The sequence below is a fragment of the Rana temporaria genome, chromosome 6 (genome assembly GCF_905171775.1).
Source record: "Rana temporaria chromosome 6, aRanTem1.1, whole genome shotgun sequence".
Lineage (NCBI taxonomy): Eukaryota > Metazoa > Chordata > Amphibia > Anura > Ranidae > Rana > Rana temporaria.
The window spans coordinates 123958232-123983600 of record NC_053494.1 but is presented as its reverse complement, the minus strand read 5'-3'; the positions used below and the strand labels follow the sequence as shown (position 1 = coordinate 123983600).

The 25369-nt window shown below is 41.6% G+C and overlaps 1 protein-coding gene across 6 annotated transcripts in view; it reads right to left on the bottom strand.

Annotated features, from left to right (window-relative positions):
* Positions 1–25369, bottom strand: part of ADAM23 (ADAM metallopeptidase domain 23) — a 293859-nt gene that overhangs the window by 62154 nt on the left and 206336 nt on the right. For 4 of the 6 annotated variants that reach the window (XM_040357304.1, XM_040357306.1, XM_040357305.1 and 1 more), the window contains exons 11-18: positions 24617–24783; positions 24392–24476; positions 20494–20590; positions 16442–16493; positions 12186–12285; positions 10206–10277; positions 3173–3277; positions 1858–1938 (exon numbers count right to left, since the gene is read on the bottom strand). In XM_040357304.1, the coding sequence (XP_040213238.1) occupies positions 1858–1938; positions 3173–3277; positions 10206–10277; positions 12186–12285; positions 16442–16493; positions 20494–20590; positions 24392–24476; positions 24617–24783 (759 nt within the window). The remainder of the gene's footprint in view (positions 1–1857; positions 1939–3172; positions 3278–10205; positions 10278–12185; positions 12286–16441; positions 16494–20493; positions 20591–24391; positions 24477–24616; positions 24784–25369) is intronic. The other 2 variants (XM_040357303.1, XM_040357307.1) reach the window with 1 other exon arrangement.

Sequence of the window (25369 nt, the reverse complement as noted above, 5' to 3'; positions counted from 1 at the left end):
ATCATACTGCCCTCCCCTGCCTCCCCTTCCATTATACTGTCTTCCACTGCCACCCCTCCCACCATACTGTTCTCCACTGACACTCCCTCCCATCATACTGCCCTCCACCCCATCATACTGCCCTCCACTGCCACCCCCATCATACTGTCCTCCACTGCCACCAACTCCCATCAAAAACTGTAAAAAAAACTCTAAAAAATGTAATTGTAAAATAAAATATAATGATAAAAAAATAATCAAAAAATAAAAAACTTCTGATCACGTCCACTGTCCTACTGATTATGTCCACTGCTCTGACCATGCCCACTGCCCTACTGACCATGTCCACTGCCCTACTGACCACGTTCACTGCCCTATTGACCATGTCCACTACCCTACTGACATTATCCATTGCCCTACTGACCATGTCCACTGCTCTACTGACCATGACCACTGCTCTACTGACCATGACCACTGCTCTACTGACAATATCGACTACCCTACTAACCACGTTCACTGCCATACTGACCACGTCCACTGCCCTACTGACCACTTCCACTGCTACCCTGTATATAGCTCATCCCAGAACCCTGCACCCTGTATATAGCTCATATCATAACCCTGCACTCTGTACATAGCTAATTCCCAAACACTGCACTCTGTACATAGCTCATCCCAGAACCCTGTACATAGTTCATCCCAGAACCCTGCACTGTGTACTTATCTCATGCCAGAACCCTGCACTCTATATATATAGCTCACCCCAGAACCCTGCAATCTGCATGCAGCTCATCCCAGAACCCTGCACTCTGCAGGCACTCTGCAGGCAGCTCATTCCAGAACCCTGTACTCTATACACAGCTCATGCCAGAACCCTGCACTCTGTACAAAACTCATGCCAGAACCCTGCACTCTGTATATAGCTCATCCTACAACCCTGCACTCTGTATATAGCTCATCCTACAACCCTGCACTCTGTACATAGCTCATCCCAGAACCCTGCACTCTGTATGTAATGCACTCCAACCACTGCATGCTGTTATCCTTTTTTTAATGAATGTGCTGGGATTTGTATGTATTCATGAGACTTTTGCTTGTGGAGCAATAATAAAAGCATATTTTATAGGTACAAGGAAGCCCGCATTTTGTTTAATGACGCCCATTAAGCTCCTCCCACTGTCAGAAGTTTGACCACATCTGCCACAGCACGCTATTACTTTCTTCCTCAAGTGTCCCTCATTCTGAAGTTCAAAAGTTGGGAGGTATGCATTGCCATCTATTCTAAGAAAACAGAATCTGCTCATATAGTTCTAGAAATATGTTCCAAAGCATGATAACAAATATACAGTATAGTGGGCGTTTTCACGCAAGAAATTACATTTATTCCAACATTAAATATTTGTATTGATACATGTCCCCCAGGGCAGTACCAGGACCCCCCTACCCCTTTGATTGCCAACTACTAGCATATAAGCCTTTGAAATGGGCAGTTTGGATTTTTTTGTTCTGTTCGACTCCCATAGACTTCAATAGGGTTCGCCATACATGTGAGAATTTTTCCCCTGCTGCGAACCAAACATGGGAGTGTTTGGCGCATCACTATTTGTCACATCAGTGAATGTACTAAGAGTAAATTTGTGTGAAAATCTACTAGTGGATGGCCAGCTTAAGGTAAGAGCTTGTATCACCACTGACACAGGTGAAAGGTGTGTTAGGGGAAGAATTGGCAGTGGGTGGCGTAGTTGTATATATCACTAGGTATTCTGTAAATTAAGGGTTACAGAATGTATGGTTTCTGTACTCAGAAAAATGTTGTTATCATTAAAGCATAGAAATGCAAAGCAAAAATGCAATATTGAGAGTTAAAAACTACAATACCTGGCCTGAGTCTCCTGTGCATTGCTCTGTGATGTCACAATCATTCACTGCATTACGACACTCATACTCACGAGGTAGAAACTGCAAAGGTAATGGATAACATAAACATAATTTTCTGATTAGCAGATTTCAGTCCTAAAGTCATATACCAATTCAATGTCAACTAGCTTCAGTAATTCCTACATACCTACATTAGTGCACTAAATAGCAAGTTTTCATGCTTTTGTCCTGCCATTCTTTTCTATGAACACCTATAGCTGGGTGCTTTCATGGTGTCCCCAGGCCCTATGAATGCTGCACACTTTCTGGCATATTATGGGTTGCTTTGGGGTTTCTGTCAAATTCAAGATTTTTGATTTCCATGCCAGTCATACATTTTTGGCCAAATTTCACAAGCTAAAATCTTTATTTCTGATGCTCCTGAAAACCAGGCTTTTTGATACCTAGATCTAGTTGGTAAACCTAGACCTAGTTCTATCCAAAGCTTAATTACAGCTCTGATGCTTATTCTTGCACATATGGTCAGTCATTGGCTTTTATAGCAGCAGAAACCACACTGGTTCCTGCTTTTTTCCCTTTGATCTGGACTTTTCAGTGATAAGTGGAACAGATATAAGTCATACTGACCACAAAAACCACCTGACCAAAAAGGTGGGAATAATATGGTACTATAAATCCCTCTGTATAGTGATGAGTACAAGTTAAAATGATATTGCACTAGAACATAATCAAAAGCCTCTATATCATATAGACACTTTTGATGTTAGGCACATGAATTGTAATTAATATTGGTAATTTTTGCTCTGGCTACATGTACATGACACATCTATTACCGTAGACATAGAATAGACAGGACTGTATTAGACCCAATGAAACTTTTGGGTCACCTACCAGGGCAGCAGGGTTGGAACTAACATTGCAAAGCTGTAGCATTTACAAATAACGTTTCCCTATTTATTTATTTTTGTCTCTCCTGGCCACCTCTGGCATCTGTGGCTAAATTCAGCAAGAGAACTTTAGAGGGAATGGGGTGCAGTTATGTTGAGAGAAGTCAGAAAATTCACTATAGTTCACAACACATGAAACCATCTCTCCTCCCTGGTTGTCCATACATGTAAAATGTATCTGTGAATATAAAGCAAATGGCATGCTGCCTCCAAAAGCACATTCAAGAATTAATTTTTACTAAAATAATCACAGGACAAAAGCTAATATAGGATACCATGCCTAGTGCAGTTTGATATCTAAGTATAACCCTAAAAAAATATCAAATGCATTACAAAAAACAAAGAGAATAACATTAGGTAATACTTACCAGACAAGATGTGTTGCAGCATGGTCCATCACTGCACTGTGCACCATTAGACAAAGAACATTTCTTGCAGCAGTCTCCAATACAATCCTGGGTAAAATGTTTTGTCTAAGAAAAAGATAGAATATAATTATATGTGGGCATTAAGTAGCTTCCCATCCAAATTATTAAGCAATAAGTATTGTAGGATATTTAAACAACAGCTTAGTGAAAAAAGCCATTTATGCCACGCAATAAAGCACTACAAAGTAATAAAGAGTTTGCAACGCTTTTCTGTTGGCATGGTCCCTAATTATTCTATACCAAATTCATGAAATCCTTGGGACTGTTTTTGTAATAGTTAGTTCCACCTTCTAAGGGATTCATGTATTTCTTATTTGCATTATTGCAACACATTCAAAAAACAATTACCGGGCCTCTCTTAAAATGTTTTCAAATACGTAGTATTGAGCTGGACTCTTCCTGGTTGACCACTTGGATATAGCCTGTTAGCCTATAGCCTGTTTGCTATGAACCCCAATGGGTTCATATCAAACCCCTCATCTTCATCCATCTATTATTATCACTGATTTCCCTTATTGTATACTGACTATGATGACAGTTCTATTTTGTACCCGATTGTGCTACTCAACAATGTTTTCTCTTATTATTTAAAATCTTAATAAAAAGACTGAACAGAATCTACTACAAGCAGACCTGATGGAAAATTATTCTTTCAGAGTTCACAATCAGGTCCACCTCAGGCCCCATACACACGAGAGGATTTATCCGCGGATTTCTATGCGATGGCATGTACACACCATCGCATTGAAATCCGCGCCGAAATCCTCTGGCGATGACGTGTCGCACCGTCGCCGCGATTATGACGCGGCGACGGGCGCGACGCTGTCATATAAGGAATTCCACGCATGCGTCAAATCATTACGACACGTGCGGGGAATCCCTTTGGACGGATGGATCCGGTGAGTCTGTACAGACGAGCGGATCCATCCGTTGGGATGGACTTCAGCAGATGGATTTGTTGAGCATGTCAGCAAATATTCATCTGCTGGAAATCCATCCCAGGGGAGATTTATCCGCGGATAAATATCCGCCGGAGTGTACACACCATAGAATCTATCCGCTGAAACCCATTCGATGGGATTTATCTGCGGATAGATTCTATGGTGTGTACGGGGCCTCACTTGTGACTGACAGCAGATGGCTTTGCTGACATTTTGATGAAAATCCTCTTCTTGAGATCCAGTACCGACATTTTTTTTTTTATATATATATATAATGTGTTCCTCTTGATAAAGTGGTTCAGTCAGGTTAAAAAAAATGTTAACGTCAACAGCTACAAAGCTACTATAGCTGATGGCTTTTATTAAAAAAGACACTTACCTTACCTATTCTCAAAGAATCTAGCACTGTCTTTACCTGGGCCAATTTTTCGTGGGAAGCTTGCTGTGACTTCCTGTGGTTCACAGCCAGATCCCTACTGCACATGTGTCAACTGGACTGATCTATGTGAATGGTCCTGCAGCCTCCTGGGACCTGTGATGTTTTGCAGGAGATTGTGGGCTGGAAAAAGGGGAGAACTTATGCTGGAATCACCTAGACAATCCTAGTTGAAGTGGGAGTGGGCACTTTTATCCCCCCCCCCCAAAAAAAAAAAAAGAAAAAAGTTTCCAATAAGGAAAGGGGGGAGGGGTGAAGTTCCAATTTAACTTTTAGCTTAATCTAATCTACCCTAATTAACTTTTTCTTCCCTTTCTCACCTTAAAGTAGAACTATAGGAAAAACATTTTATTTTAGTTTGGATAGAGTAACGGGGGTTATAACGCCTGATAGATTTTGTAGGCATAGCAGGAGAGTGTATAACAAATTAACAAATTGTATTGGCTATAAATTATCATAAACGATCATAAAAAATTGGAGAGTAAAAAGAGCACTCTCCATCCACAAAGAGTCAACAGATCCTACAGTATGGAGACAAGAAAGTCACGGTGTGTCTTAGAATAAATTGGAGTCCACCAAGGAAGTCAAAATTCAGTGTAGTTCACAAGATTTTTGCTAGTATGATACCCCATACTCAAACTTCAACACGTTTCGCAAGATATACTGTATTTATCAATGTTTAACACGCACAGGCATATAACACACATCATAATTTAAAAAAAGAAGTTTCAGGAAAAAAAAAAACTTAAAGAGTTTTTAAGCAAAATAAGAGTCAGTGCCCATTATTGAAGCCTGATCAGTGTCCATCTGCGACCTTACCATTGCCCATCATTGCAGACTGATCAGCGCCCATTTGCAGTCTTGCCATCATTGGAGCCTGGTCAGTGCCCATCTGCAGCCTTGCTCATCACTGCAGCCTGATCAGTGCCCATCTGCAGCCTTGCCCATCATTGCAGGAAAGTACAAATACCCCTTAAATGACCCATTTTTGGAAAGCAGACAGTCCAAGGTATTTAATAAAAGGCATAGTGAATTTTCTTGGTACAATTAAGAATTTTTTTTTTTTTTTTTACACAAAATTATCATAATAACAAGTTATTTCTCAAACACAGCATATGCATACTTTCAATTATACCCCAAAATACATTTCCAATTATGGCGATACCATATGTGTGAGACTTTTTCACAGCCTGGCCACATAGAGAGGTCCAAATTGCAGGGAGCATTGTCAGGCGTTCTAGGATCATAAATTGCACATAAAATTTCCTAATGACCTATCAAACTTTTGAAGGCCCTGGAGAACCAGGACAATGGAATTAACCACAAAGTGACCCCATTTTGGAAAGAAAATACCCCAAGGTAAATTCTATGAGACATAATGAGTCTTTTGAATGGTTCATTTTTTTCCACAAATCTTCAGAAAACACGGAAAGAAAATTTAAACTTGTTCATGTATAAGATATTTCTAACACATAGCATGTACATAGCAAAAATGACACCCCAAAATACATTCTGCTACTCATCCTGAGTATGGCGATACCACATGTGTGAGACTTTTACACAGAGTGGCCACATAGAGAGGTCCATCATTGAAGTAGCACCTTTAGGCATTCTAGGAGCATAAATTACACACAGGTACTTGGGTACTCAGATGGGCTGGTGACAGATACTCAGATGGGCTGGTGACAGGTACTCTGTTACTCAGATGGGCTGGTAACAGGTACTCTCATACTCTGATGGGCTGGTGACGGGTACTCTGATGGGCTGGTGACAGGTACTCGGTGACTCTGATGGGCTGGTGACAGGTACACGGGGACTCAGATGGGCTGTGACAGGTACCTTGATGGGCTGGTGACAGGTGCTTTGATGGGTGATGACAAGTCCTCTTTATTAGAGGGGGGAAATCAGTTTGTTTGGTGTATACTGTAGGCGGTAATAAGCTGTTAAAACAATCTCCTCCTCACACACGATCACACGATCAGTGTGTGAGGAGGAGAGCCCGGTAACAGCTCGTTACTGCGGTTTGTTGACATTCTGTGACCGGCTTTGATTGGACACAGTCGGTCACGTGGTAAAGAGCAAATTTTGTTGGCTCTTTACCACGATCGCGGATGGGCTGTGTCAGTGTGACAAGCCTCATCCCCGATCGCTGCTCTTCGCGCCCCTAGGGGCACGCACGAGCGCCGTGCACAAGGACAATGATTGGACACAGTTGGTCACGTGGTAAAGAAACAATTTTTATTGGCTCTTTACATTGATTTGGGATGGGCTGTGTACACCTCATGCCTGATTGCCGCATTACAGGCTCCCAGGGGCCCGCAGGAGCGGCGAGAAGCTGAGGATATCATATGACGCCAGCCCGGAGGGACAGAGTGTTCCTGCAGACGTAATATGACAATGGCCTTGTATAGAAGTGGTTAAGGGGGTAAAAGTGCATGATATACACTGATAAATACGGTACTTGCTTCTTTAGGGCTGATTGGGTGGGTGCTGAATGACTTGATCTGAATGGATGCAGAGGAGAGGACAGTGATGACCAGGAGGGGGGGACACACAGGGTACGTCACAGAGCAAGGAGACGCAAAGGAGCGAGACTCCCCAGAGAAGCTTATTAACTTGTTTATTAACATTTTGTGTGTCCCATTAAAATCTTTTTTTTTTCTTTTGTAAATTTAAACAGGACAAATTATAGCATGCAAATAATATTTTATTTCTATTGATCAAATAAAAATAAAAGAATATTTTTGCAGCACGATATTATCTAAAAAAATGTGTTTTATGGGGTTGATTTACTAAAACTGAAGAGTGCATAATCCGATGCAGCTCTGCATGCATAGACACTAATTAGCCTCCAGGTTTTTTTTTTTTTTTGGCAAAGCTTAACTGAGCAAGCTGAAATTAGAAGCTGATTGGCTACCATGCTTAGCTGCACTAGATTTTGCACTCTTCAGTTTTAGTAGATCAACCCCTATGTGTCATCTTATTCAATGACAAAGCTATTGCTGAATAAACATGCACAAAGTAGACGTGTAAAAATTGCTCTGGCCCATACATGTGAAAGCTAGGGGTTAAATCCTAATGGCTCTTTTTTTATGTATACAGCCAATATTTGCTAAGGCTAATAATATTGCTTATATGCCCTCCGTATTAAGTAGATTCTCTTTATTAATTAACACAGCCCTAAATAAGGCAGAGAAGCCCAAATAACCTTTCAGGCACTTTTCATACTGTGCTGCGCAACATTTTTGGGTGCATTGTTACACTACATGCATAGGGCAGCCTCTAAATGGGTTACCCTACACGTGGCAAATACAACAAAGTAGCTTAAGCACCTTTTGGAGCTTTGAACATAAACATCCTTTTACCTGCATTAGAAAATCTTGTGTAGGTATCTGACTGGTTGATATACACAACACAGACAGTCTGCTGTTTCATACGTTTGTATTGATCAGCAACTTGAGACTTTGGGATTTCGATCCATTCATGAAATTCTACACTAACGTGCAATGAAAAATGAACAGTCCATATCCCTCTAAGGCAGGGGCGTCCAACCTGCGGCCTAAGGGCAACATGCAGCCCAAGGTGGCTATGAATGCGGCCCAACACAAAATCGTAAACTTACTTAACCACTTAAGGACCGGGCCTATTTTTCAAACTTGTTGTTTACAAGTTAAAAAAAAAATGTTAGAAAATTACTTAGAACTCCCAAAGATATATATATATATATATATATATATATATATATATATATATATATATACATACACTATTTTGAATTAAAAAATAAGCTTGCGGAATGGCAACAAATTTTTAGCCTTGAAAATCTCCATAGGCGGTCTAGTGGTAGAATTATTGCTCTCGCACTAACGATCACGGTGATACCTCACATGTGTGGTTTTCATATGCAGGCACTACTCACGTATGCATTCGCTTCTGCACGCAAGCCCGGCGGGAGACGGGGAGCGTTAAAAAAACATATTATTTTTTATTTATTTTACTTTTTATTTTTACACCGTTCTTCAAAAAAAAAAAAATGGTGTCACTTGTAAACATCCATTGTAATAGAGAAAAAGCATGACAGGACCTTTTAACCACTTGCTTACTGGGCACATAAACCCCCCTCCTGCCCAGACCAATTGTCAGCTTTCAGCGCTCCCACTCTTTGAATGACAATTGCGCGGTCATACAACACTGTACCCAAATACATTTTTTATCATTTTTTCCGACAAATAGAGATTTCTTTTGGTGGTATTTGATCACCGTTTTATATTTTGTTATAACATTTTGTTTATTGATTGGTTTGCGCAAAAGTTATAGCGCCTACATAATAGGGGATAGATTTATTTTTTTACTAGTAATGACGGCGATCTGCAATTTTTTTTGTCAGGCCTGCGATATTGCGATATTGCGGCGGACATATCAGACACTTTTGACACAATTTTGGGACCATTCACATTTATACAGCGATCAGTGCTATAAAAATGCACTAATTACTGTATAAATGTGACTGGTAGGGAAGGGGTTAACACTAGGGGGTGAGGAAGGGGTTAAATGTATTCCCTGGGTGTGTTCTAACTGTGTGGGGGGAGGGGGGGTGACTGGGGGAGGTGACCAATCTGTGTCCCTATGTACAAGGGACACAGATCGGTCTCCTCTTTACACACAGAGCTCCACGTCCCTGCTGTGTTACCGATGATCGCGTGTACCCCGGCGGACATCGCGGCCGCCAGGTACACGCATCGGCTTCCCAGCGATGCGCCGGGACAGTGTTTACCCGCTGCGCGCCCCCTAGTGGCGCGCGCGGGTAATGTAAACAAAGGACGTCTAAAGACGTCCACTTGGCACTTCAGGTCCGCGCTGCAGACGTCTTTTGTCTAAAGCGGATCTGTAGTGGTTAAGGGGAAAAAACGCAAAGCTTTATAACCTCTTTAACGATATCAGTGATGGTTAACTTGTGATCTACCCAACAGCTATCTTTATTGTTAGTATAATTTATGTGTGGCCCAAGACAATTTCTCTTCCTCCAATGTGGCCCAGGAAGGTCAAAATGTTGGACATCCCTGCTCTAAGGTATGTACTAGCCCTAATCCGAAGCACAGAGTACAATTTCTCTCCTTCCACTGCAGTCTACATTAGTCACTTCTGACAGGTTATCCTGACACTAAAGTCTCAGGAGACGGCCCTGCCAACCCCACCCAGCACACAATAGGTGACTGACAGCCCAAAATGTGCATCTTTCCATATGACACTGTGTAGAGGGTGGTGTGTCTTTTCCCTGAACTCAAGTCTCAGATTACATTCAGCTTTCAGCTATAGGTGCAGAGTGTCAGGTCCCCACCCCCTGCCTGCTGGAGCTGAGAAAAAGCCTTTAATTTGTGTGTTTAGGATTTAGAGAATAGAGGACTGCAGATAAACAGGTACAACTTATGTAGGAGGATTTGTTCCATCTCTGGGTATCGCCTGAGGCTAGTATCTTCACTGGGTGTGTGTAAGGGTTTGCAATCACTTTCATTTTGTTTTCAAATCAGACAAGATATCCTTTTTTTTATTACAGAATTGCTAGCACTCTAAATTGTCCTTACTGCTGGAGACTTACTGTTCGTGAACCACAGTCACACTCTTCTCCTGGCTCCACATAACCATTGCCGCACTCTGTCACTTCAAACAGCTGCCAAAGTAGAAAAGAAAAAAAACAAAATTCACCGCTTGTTAGGTTAGCAGAGCTAAATGTAAGCTAAATGGAACACATGGGTTCAAGTGATTTCTTTTACACTGGTTGCTATTAATGAAAATATCATCAAAGCTAAAGCTAGCCATACACGTTACAATCTGATTGTACAATCTCTGTGCAATCTCCTTTAGAATTACCAAAGCTATGTAATATGAGGACCAACCTAAATAATGCATTCAAAATATACCACGTAAGGCAGGCCCTTGCACTGCATAGTTGATGATAGAGCTAAAGCAGATTGCACAGTGTATGGTCAGCATTAGACTGCAAAAAGATGGTTTAGGAGAACTTGACATAAAATGAAAGAAAAGCCTTTGTTGAAGCACTTATAATTGTCAATGTTTACCTGTCCAAATCTTTTTTTATAGGCAACCATTTTCATCTAGGCCTGGTAGTCTAAAAAGCAAGGAGGAGAAGGCATGCTGCAGACACTGCCAGCATACCTGAGAAATAACAATACTAAGGGCACTTCCCAGTGAGACACCTGAAAACTGCCCAGAAAACACTTTTACAGAGCTTTTGAAGCGCTTTTGAGGCATCAGCAGTGCGCTTTTTTGAAGGTCAAGTGACTCAAAAGAACCATTTTGAGGCGCTTTTCATGCGCTTTTCAGGCACTTCCAATTCATTTCAATGGAGAGGGGCGCTTTTGAGGAGCTTTTTTAGCGCTCCAAACATGCTGCTTGCAGGAGTTTTTTCACCGCCCTGCCAGCGCACATATAGCTAGATTCAGGTAGATGGGCGCATCTTTGAGGGGGCGTAGCGGATCGTATTTACGCTACGCCGCCGTAAGTCAGAGAGGCAAGTGCTGTATTCACAAAGCACTTGCCTCCTAAGTTACGGCGGTGTAGCGTAAATGGGCCGGCCTAAGCGCGCCTAAGTCAAATGAGGATGAGGGGGCATGTTTTATGTAAATTACTCGTGACCCGACGTGATTGACGTTTTTTTACGAACGGCACATGCGCCATCTGTGGACATATCCCAGTGTGCATTGCTCCAAAGTACGCCGCAAGGACGTATTGGTTTTGACGTGAACGTAAATTACGTCCAGCCCCAATCACGGACGACTTACGCAAACAACGTAATTTTGACGCGGGAACGACGCCCATACTTAACATTGACTAGGCCAGCTATTTGTTCGACTAACTTTACACCGGGAATCGCCTTACGTAAACGGCGTATCTTTACTGCAACGGGCAAGCGTACGTTCGTGAATCAGCGTATCTCGCTGATTTACGCATTCTAGGCATAAATCAGCGTGCACGCCTCTAGCGGCCAGCAGAACTAGACAGCTAATATACGACGGCGCAGGCCGTCGTATCTTAGCTAGGTTTAAGTGTATCTCAGTTTGAGCATACACTTAAACATACGACGGCTTAGATTCCGAGTTACAACGGCGTATCTACTGATACGCCAGGGTAACTCTTTGTGAATCTAATCAATAGTGTACTTAGGTTTTCAGACAATTTTTTTGTTAGCCGCTTTTAGCGCAAAAGTGCCTGAAAAGGGCATCAGTGTGAAAGGGGTATTATACAGTAGGTAAGGTTTTCCAAACTTCTCAATCAGCATTCTCCCCAAAAAGCCTCATCTGGTGCCATCTGCAGATGGAGAGCCACTCTGCCACCGCACTCTTATGTGAGGCAGCTGGGAAGTGGAATAAATGATTTGTTTGAAAACAAGGTTGTGTTTGTCATCATGTTTGACAGGTCTCCTAATCAGATTTTTTTTTTCATTTCAATAGCCTTTAAATATGAGACTTGAAAAAAAAAATTCTTTCTACTTTACGTTACTGATCATGTTTATTATTTTTATATATATATATATATATGGTTTAATTGGGAAATGTACCTTTGTTGGCCTATTAAATAGACATGAACCCCCTCCACGGGAAAGAAATTCCTTGAACTCAGCAATACTGCATTTAGAAAATCTCCGAGAATGGTACACTCTGAAAACATGAAAAGTAAATTATATCAGCACAAAAGAGTCACATTTATGAAAATGAGAAAAAAAATGATCTAGTCAACGGAAACGGAACCTCCCTGGCGGTATGATTATTTCAGATTTTAGGTGCTGAAAGCAGTACCATTATTTTGCATGAACATTTGGTGTTTTATATTGTAGGCCTGCAATTCTTAGGAATAACTCATTTAAATCTGTCCAAACAAGAGTCTAGTAGACATCTCGGGTATAATAAAGTTTGAAACACAAAATCATAAATTATAATATAATAACTATAAATAATTATAACAAATAATAATATAATAATAATACAAATTATTCAATAATGTAATCAAATCAAAAACACTGAAATTTGCTCAGTTGCAGAATTGTCGCTGTCATTACTTTCAGTGTCAGAAGAAGAATTTCCCCACAAATCGCTATCGCTCAATTCTGCAAGTGATTCTAATTTATTATCACTGTTTTCTAGCTGGTCTAAAAGCACATTTTACATAAAGGGACACTTTTTGGTTGCTATGGACAATCTCCAGTTTTTATTTTATAAAAGTGCATGCAGGACACTGGGCAGACCACTAGGGACAAAGGGGATGTGTAATTATTTTATACAGTATACTGTATGTATTGTGTGTTTTTACTTTTTTGAATTTGGCGCTGAACTCCGCCCCAGTGCGTCGCAACGTCGCAGGGAACGGAGCTCGGTGGCACTCGGGCACTGTGTGAATCGAGCAAGAAGACAGCTCGATCACACAGTGGGGAAACATTACAGGATTCAGGGGACAAGGAAAGTAACTGACTGGATCCTGCAATGCGATCCCGAGTCTGGCTCGGGGATACCGCTAATGGTACAGGAATTCCACCCCGAGCCCGACTCGGGAATACCGCTAGGCAGGTTAAAGTGACTGTAAGCATTTTTGTTTTTTTAAATAACAAACATGCCTATACTTTCCTGCTCTGTGAAATGGTTTTGCACAGAGAAGCGCTGATCCCCTTCTTTAGGGGTCCCCCACTGGTGCTCCAGGCCCCTCCTCCAGTGGGACTCGCTCCTGAGTCCCACTGTTGTGCTTATTGACACAGACAGCAGCACTCAGCCCCGCCCCTGCTCCCATGTCACAGTCTTTGATTGACTCCTGGCTGGCTCCTGCTGCTATCAATTTGTCCAATAAGGAGAGCGACAACGGCTGGAGCCACTGCGCTCATGCACATCGCTGGATCGGATTGGGTTCAGGTAAGAAAAAGGGGGGGGGGGCTGTGGGGGGGCTGCAGCAAAATAGGTTTTTCACCTTAATGCATAAAATGCATTAACCTCCCTGGCGGTATGATTCTTTCAGAAAAAACATGCTGAAAGCGGTACCATTATTTGCAAGGAAATTTGGCGTTTTATATTGTAGGTCTGTAATTTTTAGAAATAACTCACTTAAATCTGACCAAACAAGATTCTAATAGGCATCCCGGGTATGACATTTTTTTAAAAACAAAATTATAAATTATAATATAATAAATAATTATAAATAATTATAACAAATAATAATATAATTATAATAAAAATTATTCAATAATGTAATCAAATTAAAATCACTGAAATTTGCTCAGTTGCAGAATTGTTGCTGTCATTATTTTTTTTTTTTTATGACGAATTTCCCCACAAATCGCTATCGCACAATTCTGCAAGTGATTATAATTTATTATCGCTGTTTTTTAGCTGATCTAAAACTATTTTTGACATAAAGGGACACTTTTGGTTGCTATGGACAATCTACAGTTTGCAGGGAGAAAGAAACGTTTTTATTATATAAAATGACATGCATGACACAGGACAGACCACTAGGGACAGGGGGGGGGGTGTTTTTTTTACATACAGTACTGTAATCTATAAGATTACAGTATACTGTATGTAAGGTGTTTGTTTACGTTTTTGAATTTGGCGCCATTCTCCGTCCCCGTGCGTCGTAACGTCGCAGGGAACGGAGATCGGCGTCACACGGAGGCGTCACACGGAGGCTCACACAGCGCGGTGGCATCGCTGGATCCAGGGACAAGGTAAGTAAAAAGTGCCTGTGGATCTAGCGAGGCAAGCCCGAGACTGACTCGGGGTTACCGATCGTAGCAGGAAAATCTAACCCTGAGTCAGTCTCGGGAACACCGCCAGGAAGGTTAAGGTGAAAACCTTAAGGCTTTACAACCACTTTAAAGAGGTTGTAAATCCTTACATATACCCGCTGAAGTGTCTGGCCTCAGGCGATACACAGAGATTAAATAAACCCTCCTACATGAGTTGTATCTATCTACCTGCAGTCTTCTCATCTCTACACCCATTCAAAGTGCTGAATTGTAAAGCTTGTCTGAGGATTCAGAAAAAAGGGGGCAGAAAGCTGAAGTTACACTCAGCACAGCTCAGTGAGGAGAGAACTGAGAACTGATTGGAGGGAAGAGTCACCCACCTCCACACAGCACACAACAATAGAGCTGTGGCTGTCAATCAGCTGGAGGTCCCTCCCCTGTCGCCATTTTTCTCTTGGTGTCAGGAAAACTTGTCAGAAGTGCCTCATGCTGATAGCAAGGAGGTTTACAACCATTTTAACTCAAATATGGGCGATGCAAAATACAGATTTATTTTATATACCAGTCACATAATGGTGCAGAACAGTAACTATTGGCTAAATCACCTGAGAGTTTACAGAGGGTATGCTCTGCTGTCTCTCGCACCACAAGTGAAAAGTCTGCACATTTCATAATTTTTTTTAAGGACATAATCATGCATATAATCATATCTATACCCGATTATGGTTCAAAAACGGTATGGTTTGTAATTTATAGATACACAGGGACTGCTATAGTTGTTCATTAGATATGCAGGCTCTGTTTCCTAGTTTTCAGTGCTGCATGATCACTGCTCTTTCGCACAACTTAAGTCTATGAGTTGGCCAACTTGTTAAAAACTATTTTAGTTTTCCCTAAATAGCTTCCTTTACCTTAGTGCAGTCCTCCTTCACCTCATCCTTCCATTTTGCTTTTAAATTTCCTTTTTTCTTTTTATGACACTAACACACAGCTCCTTTCTCTATCTGCAAAGTTGAGAGTGTCCTGACTCTCCTGCTCACCCTCCCCCCCTCAAGAGGCTTTCTCCACACCAGGGAGAAAGCCTCACTTTACGGTGTGTAGTTACAGACAGAAGAACAGGAAGTGAGGATTTCTCAGAAGAAATAAGGACATTTAAAAGCAAAATCGAAGAATGAGGTAAATGAAGGAGGACTATACTAAGGTAAAGGAAGCTATTTAGGGGATATTTTTTTTTACCTTTACAACCCCTTTAAGTTACATAGATCACAATTTACAATAAATACCGTATTTATCGGCGTATATCGCGCACTTTTTTGCCCTGAAATTCAGGGCAAAATCGTGGGTGCGCGATATACGCCGATACCCGCTTCCCACGCCGAGTTTGAACCACTGCGCCGGCATATACCGAGCGCAGTACACTCGGGTATAGTCGGGCAGGCTCGGCTCCTCTCGCGGTCACGTCCTGGACGTACAGGTGGTACAGTGGTTCAAACTCGGCGCGGGGAGGACACCGCAGAAGGAAGCCAGACCCAACAAGGAGGACACCACTGAAGCCGCAGATGGACGCCGGACCCGACGAGGCCGCCGATGGACGCCGCGCATGACACCAAAACTGTAAGTACTAAAATGATTTTTTTTTACAGGAATGCGGGTCCACTTTAAGGGGTGCACGCTATACGCCGGAGCGCGCAATACCCCGATAAATACGGTAGTTCTTTAAGGACCGATTCATACCTAAATCGCACATGAATACAGTCCGTGTTCCTGTGTGATTCAGTGTGGTGCAATTTTGCAGCCCATTTATTTGAATTTGAATCATGTTGGATCACACAAAAAGTAGTGCATGCACTAATTTTCAAAAATGCACCACAACAAATCGCATGGTACTGCAGTGCCATATAATCTGGTGCAGGCAAGGCCCTGCATTTGCGATCTGCGTTTGGGGTGCCAATAACATTGAATTGGTACCCGCAGCAGAGTGCAAAAGCAGTACAAATGCCCATGGAACATGCCTTTCCAGCATTGAGTTCTGATGTGAATCGGCCCTTAGAGAAAATCCTACAAAAGCCTATCGGTATACGCACCCTGTTTCTTCCATGATGCATCCGCCAAAGTTTTCTGCACAGTCACATTCTTCTAAAAGGACAATAAAAAACCATAAGGACTTTCACATTTATAAAATAAAGAAAAGAATACGTAATTTTAACATAGTCATCATTTTACAGACCAATATAGCATATAACATGGCTAATTTAAAAAATGGAAAAAATGAAAAATTGTATGACTTTTTGTTCATTTTCTTCTTTCCAGGTTTTATGAATCAGCCACTACATGACATGTTTATTGTGAGAAGGTACAGAATGACACTGAATAGATTTTATTAAAGAAGAATTCCAGGTATAGTGGAACCTTGCATTATGAGCATAATCCGTTCCAGGAGAATGCTTGTAATCCAAAGCACTCGAGTTTCCCCATAGAATTCAATGGAAACAAAGATAATTTGTTCCGCATTTACTTCTATTGAATGCAATACCGCATATGGCCAGAGGTGGGGGGTGCCGGAAATACTCGGAAACCGTTCGGATGCAGTTGGAAACCCTCGGAAAGGCTCAGAAACACTCGGGAACTCTATGATTGGACGAGGTGGAGAGGCAGGGTGGTAAAATCATTATATCCAAAACCCTATATAACCAGTTTTCCCTGTGAGATACCATATCAAATGATTAAAAAAATTCTACACACACAACACATTAAAGTGGAAATTCTCTGTAAAAGGGAAGTTCCGCTTTAACCCACAAGGATGCGCTAGAGCGTGAAATGCATTGGGTGGAGCTAAAGAGTGCTGAAGTCTTGATGCTGCATGGCTTTGCGTTTGTGAGTTTTTGGATACTTGCTTTTTATATTGGTTTGTTGAGCCTAGTAATTAAAATAAATATTATACTATGGGGTTGATTTACTAAAGGCAAATAGGCTTTGGAAAGTGCATTGGCACCCTGCAAGTGCAGTTGCTCCAGAGCTTAGTAAATGAGGTAAAGCTTCAATTTGCAAGAAGTACCCAATTACATGCAAGGAAGATAAAAAAAACAGCATTTTTGCTTGTTCATGATTGGATGATGGAAGTCAACAAGACTTCTGCTCATTTACTAAGTTCTGGAGCAACTGCTCCTGCAGAGTGAAATTGCACTTTGCAAAGTGCACAGTCTAGAGTATTTTATTTTAGTAAATTTACCCCTATATGAGTATTTTGGCTCTATGTTATGAGCACTTCTTGTACACAGCTGTATTATATGTCTGCTGGCCCTGGAAAGTGACAGTCTTACTGATATTATCACCAGAGGGTTACTATGCTTAAAGGAGCCACTCTTGAGAACAAGATGCTGTGATCCATCCTTCTAGAGAAAATATCAAAATGCCTATATGCTGCCTAGAATTGAAGCAGCCACATCTTATGAGTTTGTCTGATGAAAACGGTCTGATGGACCGTTATCATCAGACTAACCTATCGTGTGTGGGCCCCATCGGTTTATTATCCATCAGTCAAAAAACAAGGAACTTGTTTTAAAATTATCTGATGGATAAAAAACCTATAGAAAAAACGATCGTCTGTGGGTACGTCCATCGGTTAAAAGTCCACGCATGCTCAGAATCAAGTCGACGCATGCTTGGAAGCATTGAACTTCATTTTTTCCAGCACGTCGTTGCGTTTTACGTCACCGCGTTCTGACACAATCGTTTTTTTAACTGATGGTGTGTAGGCACGACTGATCATCAGTCAGCTTCATCAGATAACTGATGGAAAAATCCATCAGACCGTTTTCATCAGACGAACTGATCGTGTCTACAGGGCATTATGGTGCAGTGTATTGGTGGTGGTTATCACTAAGGATGAGCCGAACACCCCCCCCCGTTCGTTTCGCACCAGAACATGCGAAAAGGCAAACAATTTGTTTGAACACGCAAACACTGTTAAAGTCTATGGCCCCGTACACACGACCAGTTTCCTCGGCAGAATTCAGCTTCCGACCGAGTTTCTGGCTGAATTCTGCCGAGAAACCCGGCCGTGTGTACACTTTCGGCCGAGGAAGCCGACGAGGAGCTCGGCGAGGAAATAGAGAACATGTTCTCTATTTCCTCGTTGTTCTATGGGAGCTCTCGCCCCGCCGAGCTCCTCGGCGGCTTTAGGGCTGAACTGGCCGAGGAACTCGATGTGTTTGGCACGTCGAGTTCCTCGGCCGTGTGTACGAGGCCTATGGGACGCGAACATGAAAAATCAAAAGTGCTAATTTTATAGGTTAATTTGCAAGTTATTGTCATAAAAAGTGTTTGGGGACCTGGGTCAATGCAAAAAAAGTTTTAAAAAATGGCATTTGTTTTGGGAGCAGTGATTTTAATAATGCTTAAAGTAAAACAAAAAAAGTGAAATATTCCTTTACATTTTGTAACTGGGGGGTGTCTATAGTATGCCTGTAAAGTGGCACATTTTCCCGTGTTTAGAACAGTCCCTGCAGCAAAATTACATTTCTAAAAGGAAAAAAGTTATTTAAAACTGCTCACGGCTATAATGAATTGTCGGGTCCCGGCAATATAGATGTATATATGATCTTTATGATCTTTATTTAAAAAATGGCATAGAGTCCCCCTCAAAATCCATACCAGACCCTTCAGGTCTGGTGTGGATTTTAAGGGGAACCCTGCGCCAAAATAAAAAAATGGTGTAGAGTTCCCCCCCAAAAATTCATACCAGGCTCTTATCCGAGCACGCAACCTGGCAGGCTGCAGGAAAAGAGGGGGGCCCCATCCCGCTGTGACAGCTGTTATATAGCTGAGAGCGGGGCCACCCGGTGACGTGTACTGGTGACCCCACCCCCTCTGACGCCACAGGGGTTTCCCGTGGCATCAGAGGGGGCAAGGTCATCCGTAACTTCACCGGAGGGCCCCGCTGCATTTCCCTGTGGTGTCAGAGGGGGCGGGGTCACCAGGCCCCACCGAGTGAAGCTACTTCCACTGTGGCCTGCCATGTTGTGTGCTCGGATAAGGGTCTGGTATGGATTTTGGGGGGACCCCCACGCAATTTTTTTTATTATTTTGGTTCAGGGTTTCCCTTAATATTCATACCAGACCCAAAGGGCCTGGTAATGGACTGGGGGGAACCTATGCCGTTTTTTTCAATTAATTTTATCTGTATTGCCAGGACCCGACAATTCATAACAGCCGTGAGTAGTTTTAAATTACTTTTTTTCCTTTAGAAATGTCATTTTGCTGCGGAGACCATTCTAAACACGGAGAAAATTTGCCACTTTACAGGCATACTATAGACTATAAACTTTTTTTGCATTAATACGTGTCCCCTGGGGCAGGACCCAGGTCCCCAAACACTTTTTATGACAATAACTTGCATATAAGCCTTTAAAATTAGCACTTTTGGTTTTTCATGTTAGTGTACCATAGACTTTAACGGGGTTCCGCGACTTTCGAATTTTTCCCAAACTCAGCATATTGTTCGGTGTTTGTCAGAGCATCCAAACAACCAAAGTTCGGCCCGATATTATGCCAAATCGTTCGCCCATCCCTAGTTATCACTGCGGAGAAGTGCCTAAGTAGACTAGAATCAATCGGATCCAAATTTTTTATAGATTTCAAATTTACGTTTTTTTTCAAGGACTGGTCACATGATATATAGATGAACTAATTAATATATTACTTACACACTAATGCTTCATGTTATTTAAAGGGACATATATTATTAATTTGTTTTGCTTTTGAATTGCACATATACTATTCACACATTATTGTCCCATGTCATTTAAAGAGACAGTAATAATTTATTCACTTGGATTCTTCACTTGATATATTTATGTTTTGTGATATAATTTTTGTTGATTTTATTTATTGCTGTGTTTGAGCGCAGGACTCTTTTTACTATTTTACTGGGAAGGTCTGGTTTATCAACCATTTAGTACTATTTCCTTTTGTATTTATTTTTAGCCACTAAGCACTGACTTTAAATTTTTCACCTATCTGACATTGGTAACTGCTAAGTGCTAAAGAGAAAGTTAGTGGAAGGGCATTAAAATTTGGGGCTATGGGGCACCATGTTATATAGTTATATAGCCCTCTATTGCAATCTCATACTCACTTGGTTTCAGCTTTCGAGAAGCTGGTTCCCACTGAATACCGAGGTTTTGCGCTAAGCTCTGTGCAAGCTGCTGTGCCATGGCCATCAGGAAACCATACTGCAGAAAAAAACACACAGGGTAGAACAATTTTTTTGATACAAGACCATTTTAAATTCATTTCCAGCCAAACCAAATTTATTCAGCTTTCTGATATTCTTGGAAAGCTGCATCACATGCTGGCTTCTTATAAATCTCATGGAGTTTAGTGTTAAGATATTTCCACCAGAAATCCCAGCTCTGTCCAGCTATGTAGCCTTTATAAAGTCAAATGATGGTAAAATTCTCTGGTGAAATTGATTATATCAGTAATATAGGCAGATAAGTAGGGAGTTCAAGTGTTATATGGTATTTTGTGTCTGGAAGAGGGAGGCATTGCTGTGAGGAAATCCTCTTACTGAAGTTTCAGGTAAATATAAGAAGTATAGAGACTACTGCAATTAAAATCTCTTTAATCACATAACCTCTAGGTTACCTCTCCTTCAGTCCATCATGAATGCTGCTGCTAGGCTCCACCTTACAAAGTGCTCAGCGTCTACTACCCCTCTCTGCCAATCCCTCCATTGGCTGCCACTCAACCAACAAATTAAACCCAAAATACTAACAGTAACTTACAAAGCCATCCACAACTCTGCCCCCAGCTACATCATTAACCTAGTCTCAAAATACCAACCAAACCATTCTCTTCATTCCTCCCAAGACCTCCTACTCTCTAGCTCCCTCGTCACCTCCTCCCATGCTTGCCTCCAGGACTCCTCCCAAGCCTCTTCCATCCTGGCATTCTCTACCCCAATCTATCCGATATCTCCTACTCTATCCACTTTTAGGCGATCGGTGAAAAATATTCTCTTCAGAGAAGCCTATCCTGCCTCCACCTAACAACTGTACTTTTATTTCTTCCACAGTTACTACCTATTGTATTACTTGACCCTTGTAGATTGTAAACTCTAACGAGCAGGTCCCTCTGATTCCTCCTGTATTGAATTGTAGTCCAAGTAAGAAAAATTTGCTGTACACCAACATCCATCCAAGAGGTTTATTGAAAGACTGCCACCAGGTTTCACACATACATTGTGCTCCTTCAAAATCCACCAAACATTGAAAAAGCACAATGTATGTGTGAAACGTAATTACCCCCTGGTCCGTTGTTTTAGCCCTGGTGGCAGTCTTTCAATAAACATGTTGGACGGACGTTGGTGTGTAGAAATGTTTTCTCACTTGGTCTACATGTTCACAGTTGCTAGCCAAAGCTAGCCGGAGCTGGAGTAGTGATCTGTCTAATTTCTCCTTGAAAGTATCGTAAGTATACCTGTACTGTCTGCCCTAATGTTTCTAAAGCACTGCGAAAACTGTTGGTGCTATATAAATCCTGTATAATAATAATTACCAGGGCATTTTTTGCTATTCGGCACTGTGCTAATAATAACTTGCGCGGTCATGCAACACTGTGCCCTTCTGACATTTATATATTTTTTTTCACACAAATAGAGCTTTCTTTTGGTGGTATTTGATCACCACTGTTTTTTTATTATTATTATTATTATTATTATTATTATTAATATCTAAACGAAAAAGCAATAAAGAAAATTAATTTAAAAAAAAACAATATTTTTTACTTTCTGCTATAAGCCATGTTCAATGATAAAAAATAATAATCTAATTTCCTCATAAATTTAGACTAAAATGTATTTTGCTACATGTCTTTGGTAAAAAAAAATCCCAATAAGTGTAGATTGATTGGTTTGCATGAAAGTTATTGTGTCTACAATTGATGGTATATATACAGAATTTTTATTTACCGGTACTTTTTTTTATACTAGTACTAGCAGGGATCAGCGACATATAGTGGGACTAGGAACTGACTAACAAACGCTGACATCACCAGTTACACTAATAACTGATCAGCGCTAATACTAAACACTGTCATTGTACTGGTTGGGAAGGGGTTAAGATTTAGGGGCAATCAAAGGGTTAACTGTGTGCCTAACAGTGTGTAATGTGTGCTTCTTTTACTAAGAGATGTGGTTGGTTTTGCACAGAGAAAAAAACAGCTACATCGCTGGTCCATGTACAGAGCCTTGTGTTGTTAGTAAACACAAGGCTCTGTACTGTGATCCATTAAGCCGATCAGCAGGTCAGGCCATAAATCATTCACCGGGACCTGCTGACCGACTTGTGCTGTACCGAATCACAGCACACATGGGGTGGAGGGCGTGCACGCCCCACACCCCGAAATGCTGTATCACGTACAGTACATGTACATGATCTGGCGCAGAGCGACCTCCCTGATGCAGTTTTTTACAATGCGCCAGTCCGCCAGTCAAGATTATTTTTCATACCCATTAGTCCTCTCTAACTCCATCAGCATGTGCTCATGATAATCACTGAATAAGTGAGGACATATAAAGAAGGTTTATAGGAGTTGGGGTGTTTTGTGGGATTATGAAAGTTAAGGAGTTTAGACACAGGAAGCAATTTAGTAAGATGTTTGCTGCAAGGTGAGTTATGGGGTTTGGGGGTAAATATATAGGGTTATGTCTTGGGCAGTACATTTAAGACAGGAGATCAGGAACAGTCAGAGGAGTCCAACAATATTGGCTCAAATTATTTTTTTGATCAACCAGGGCCAGGCCAAGGTAGAGGCAGGAAAGCCTCTCACCTTGAGCACTGTGGTGGGGGAGTCAAAAAGGCCTTTTGGACACCATTATTAACTTTTTTTTATAATTTTTTTTATAATAAGCTTTTTCAGTAGATTTATTAACCATTAGAGGTTGTGTGAAGACACAGGGGACCACAAAAATGCACTATATGATACATGATGCTCTGGGGTGCACTGGAATAATCGGACGCACAGGGGCACATTGGAGTCACTGGTTGTCACAGGATAGTCAGTGGTGTTCCTAAATGTCACAGAATGATCTATGGTATACTAGAGTCACAAGTTAAACAGGGGAGCACTGGAGTAATTGGATGACACATGATCTTCTGGGTTGCAGTGGAGTCATGGGGCATACAGAGGCACACTGAGATCATTGCGGCACAAGAGGAGCAGGAGTACAGAAAATACTGGCAGCAGAAGAATAATGAAGAACACAGAGGACTTAAAGTGGAGTTCCACCCATAAATGGAACTTCCACTTTTTGGAACCCTCCACCCCTCCGGTGTTACCTTTGGAACCTTTCAGGGGGGAGCAGATACCTGTCTAATACAGGAATTTGCTCCCACTTCCTGGCATAGATTACCTTGGTGATCTATGCCACTTCCAGTGCCTGCTCTGTACCCCCGGTGTGTTCTGGGAGACACACAGCTCCCAGAACACAGTGGGTACCACTGAAGACGTGCAGAGCAACTCGCACATGCGCAGTAGGGAACCCGGGAAGTGAAGCCGCAATGCTTCACTTCCTGATTCCCTAACCGAGTATGGCGGTGGCAGCAGCCGATCCACGAGCAGCAGGTCGGCTTCGGCTGCCAACATCGCGGGTGCCCTGGACAGGTAAGTGTCCATATATTAAAAGTCAGCAGCTGCTGTATTTGTAGCTGCTGGCTTTTAATAAAAAAAATTGTGGGAACTCCGCTTTAAGGAAAGCACAAGGACACAGGTAACAATACTACAGCAGTGGGGATAATGTATCCATAGTGACAAATTGCTGGAATTCTGAGTCATGCCTCACCTCTCCATTTAAGCCAGCACCCAGAGCTGTTTTTGATTGGCCACTGTGCCAATAAAGAGAGGTAAGATGTGAGACCTGGAAGTGCCTGTGGCCCCATGGGGAGGGGCGACACAGTGCTAAACCACAGGACGGATGAATGTTACAATTGTGGTGGTAAAATTACCCTCTGAATGTTCTATAAAAATATTACCTCATTCACTCCAACACCTCTAGGAATCGAACACACTCCTCCAAAATAGCTCATACTGCTCCTCTTGTAATGGAAATTTCCATTCCTAATGTTAAGAAAATAAACACATATTTATTGCATGAAATAGAAGTGATTTAGATGTCAGAAACGTCATAATATCTTCTAAACAATAATACATTTGAATTTCACTTTGCCGTAAATTTTTTATTATTTTTAGGTACATACAAAAGAAGATGTACGGCATCAGCGTGTTGTTTAATATAATTCTGTCTGTACTTGGAGAAGTCATGTAACATCTTCAGGGGGTCAGGGCCAATTGTTATGCGGTCCTTATCCGTCCACGTCTCTACGGCGACCAGAACCACCCGCGTGTTCAGCTGTTCTTTATAAATCTACAAAATGGTAATAGTAAAATGATCAATAAGACTTTGTTACTATAAAAAAGTTAATGCTAAGGAAAGTGGAGTGTTGTGCAGATATTATCAAACTATTATATTTATTGGCAGTTATGTATAAAGCCAACAGAATAACTTTTCTACACAAACAGGAGGTCGACTAGTTACAAACATCCGACTTACAAACGGCTCCTACTTACAAACGGAGGGAGACAAAATCAAGCGAGAGGAAATCTACCCCTAGGAAGAGAAATTCACTCCTATGAGTTATTATGGGAAAAGGGTACCTCCACTGATGCTTTATCACCAAAGCATGTTTCCACAACAACCTCAAATTTTCAAATCCATTTGTCATTGGGACAGAATGTGAGGTGAAATCTTCTAAACAGGGGCACAGACAGCAAAACAAATGTTACAGGGGTGTTACCCCTTCCCCGTGCTATCCAAAAAGCGTAGTTTTTATTGACTGGAGCCACACTTAAAATGTTTACCTGTTCCGACTTACAAACAGATTCAACTTAAGAACAAACCTACAGAACCTTGTTTGTAACCCGGGGACATGCCTGTGTATGCATTTTATAAA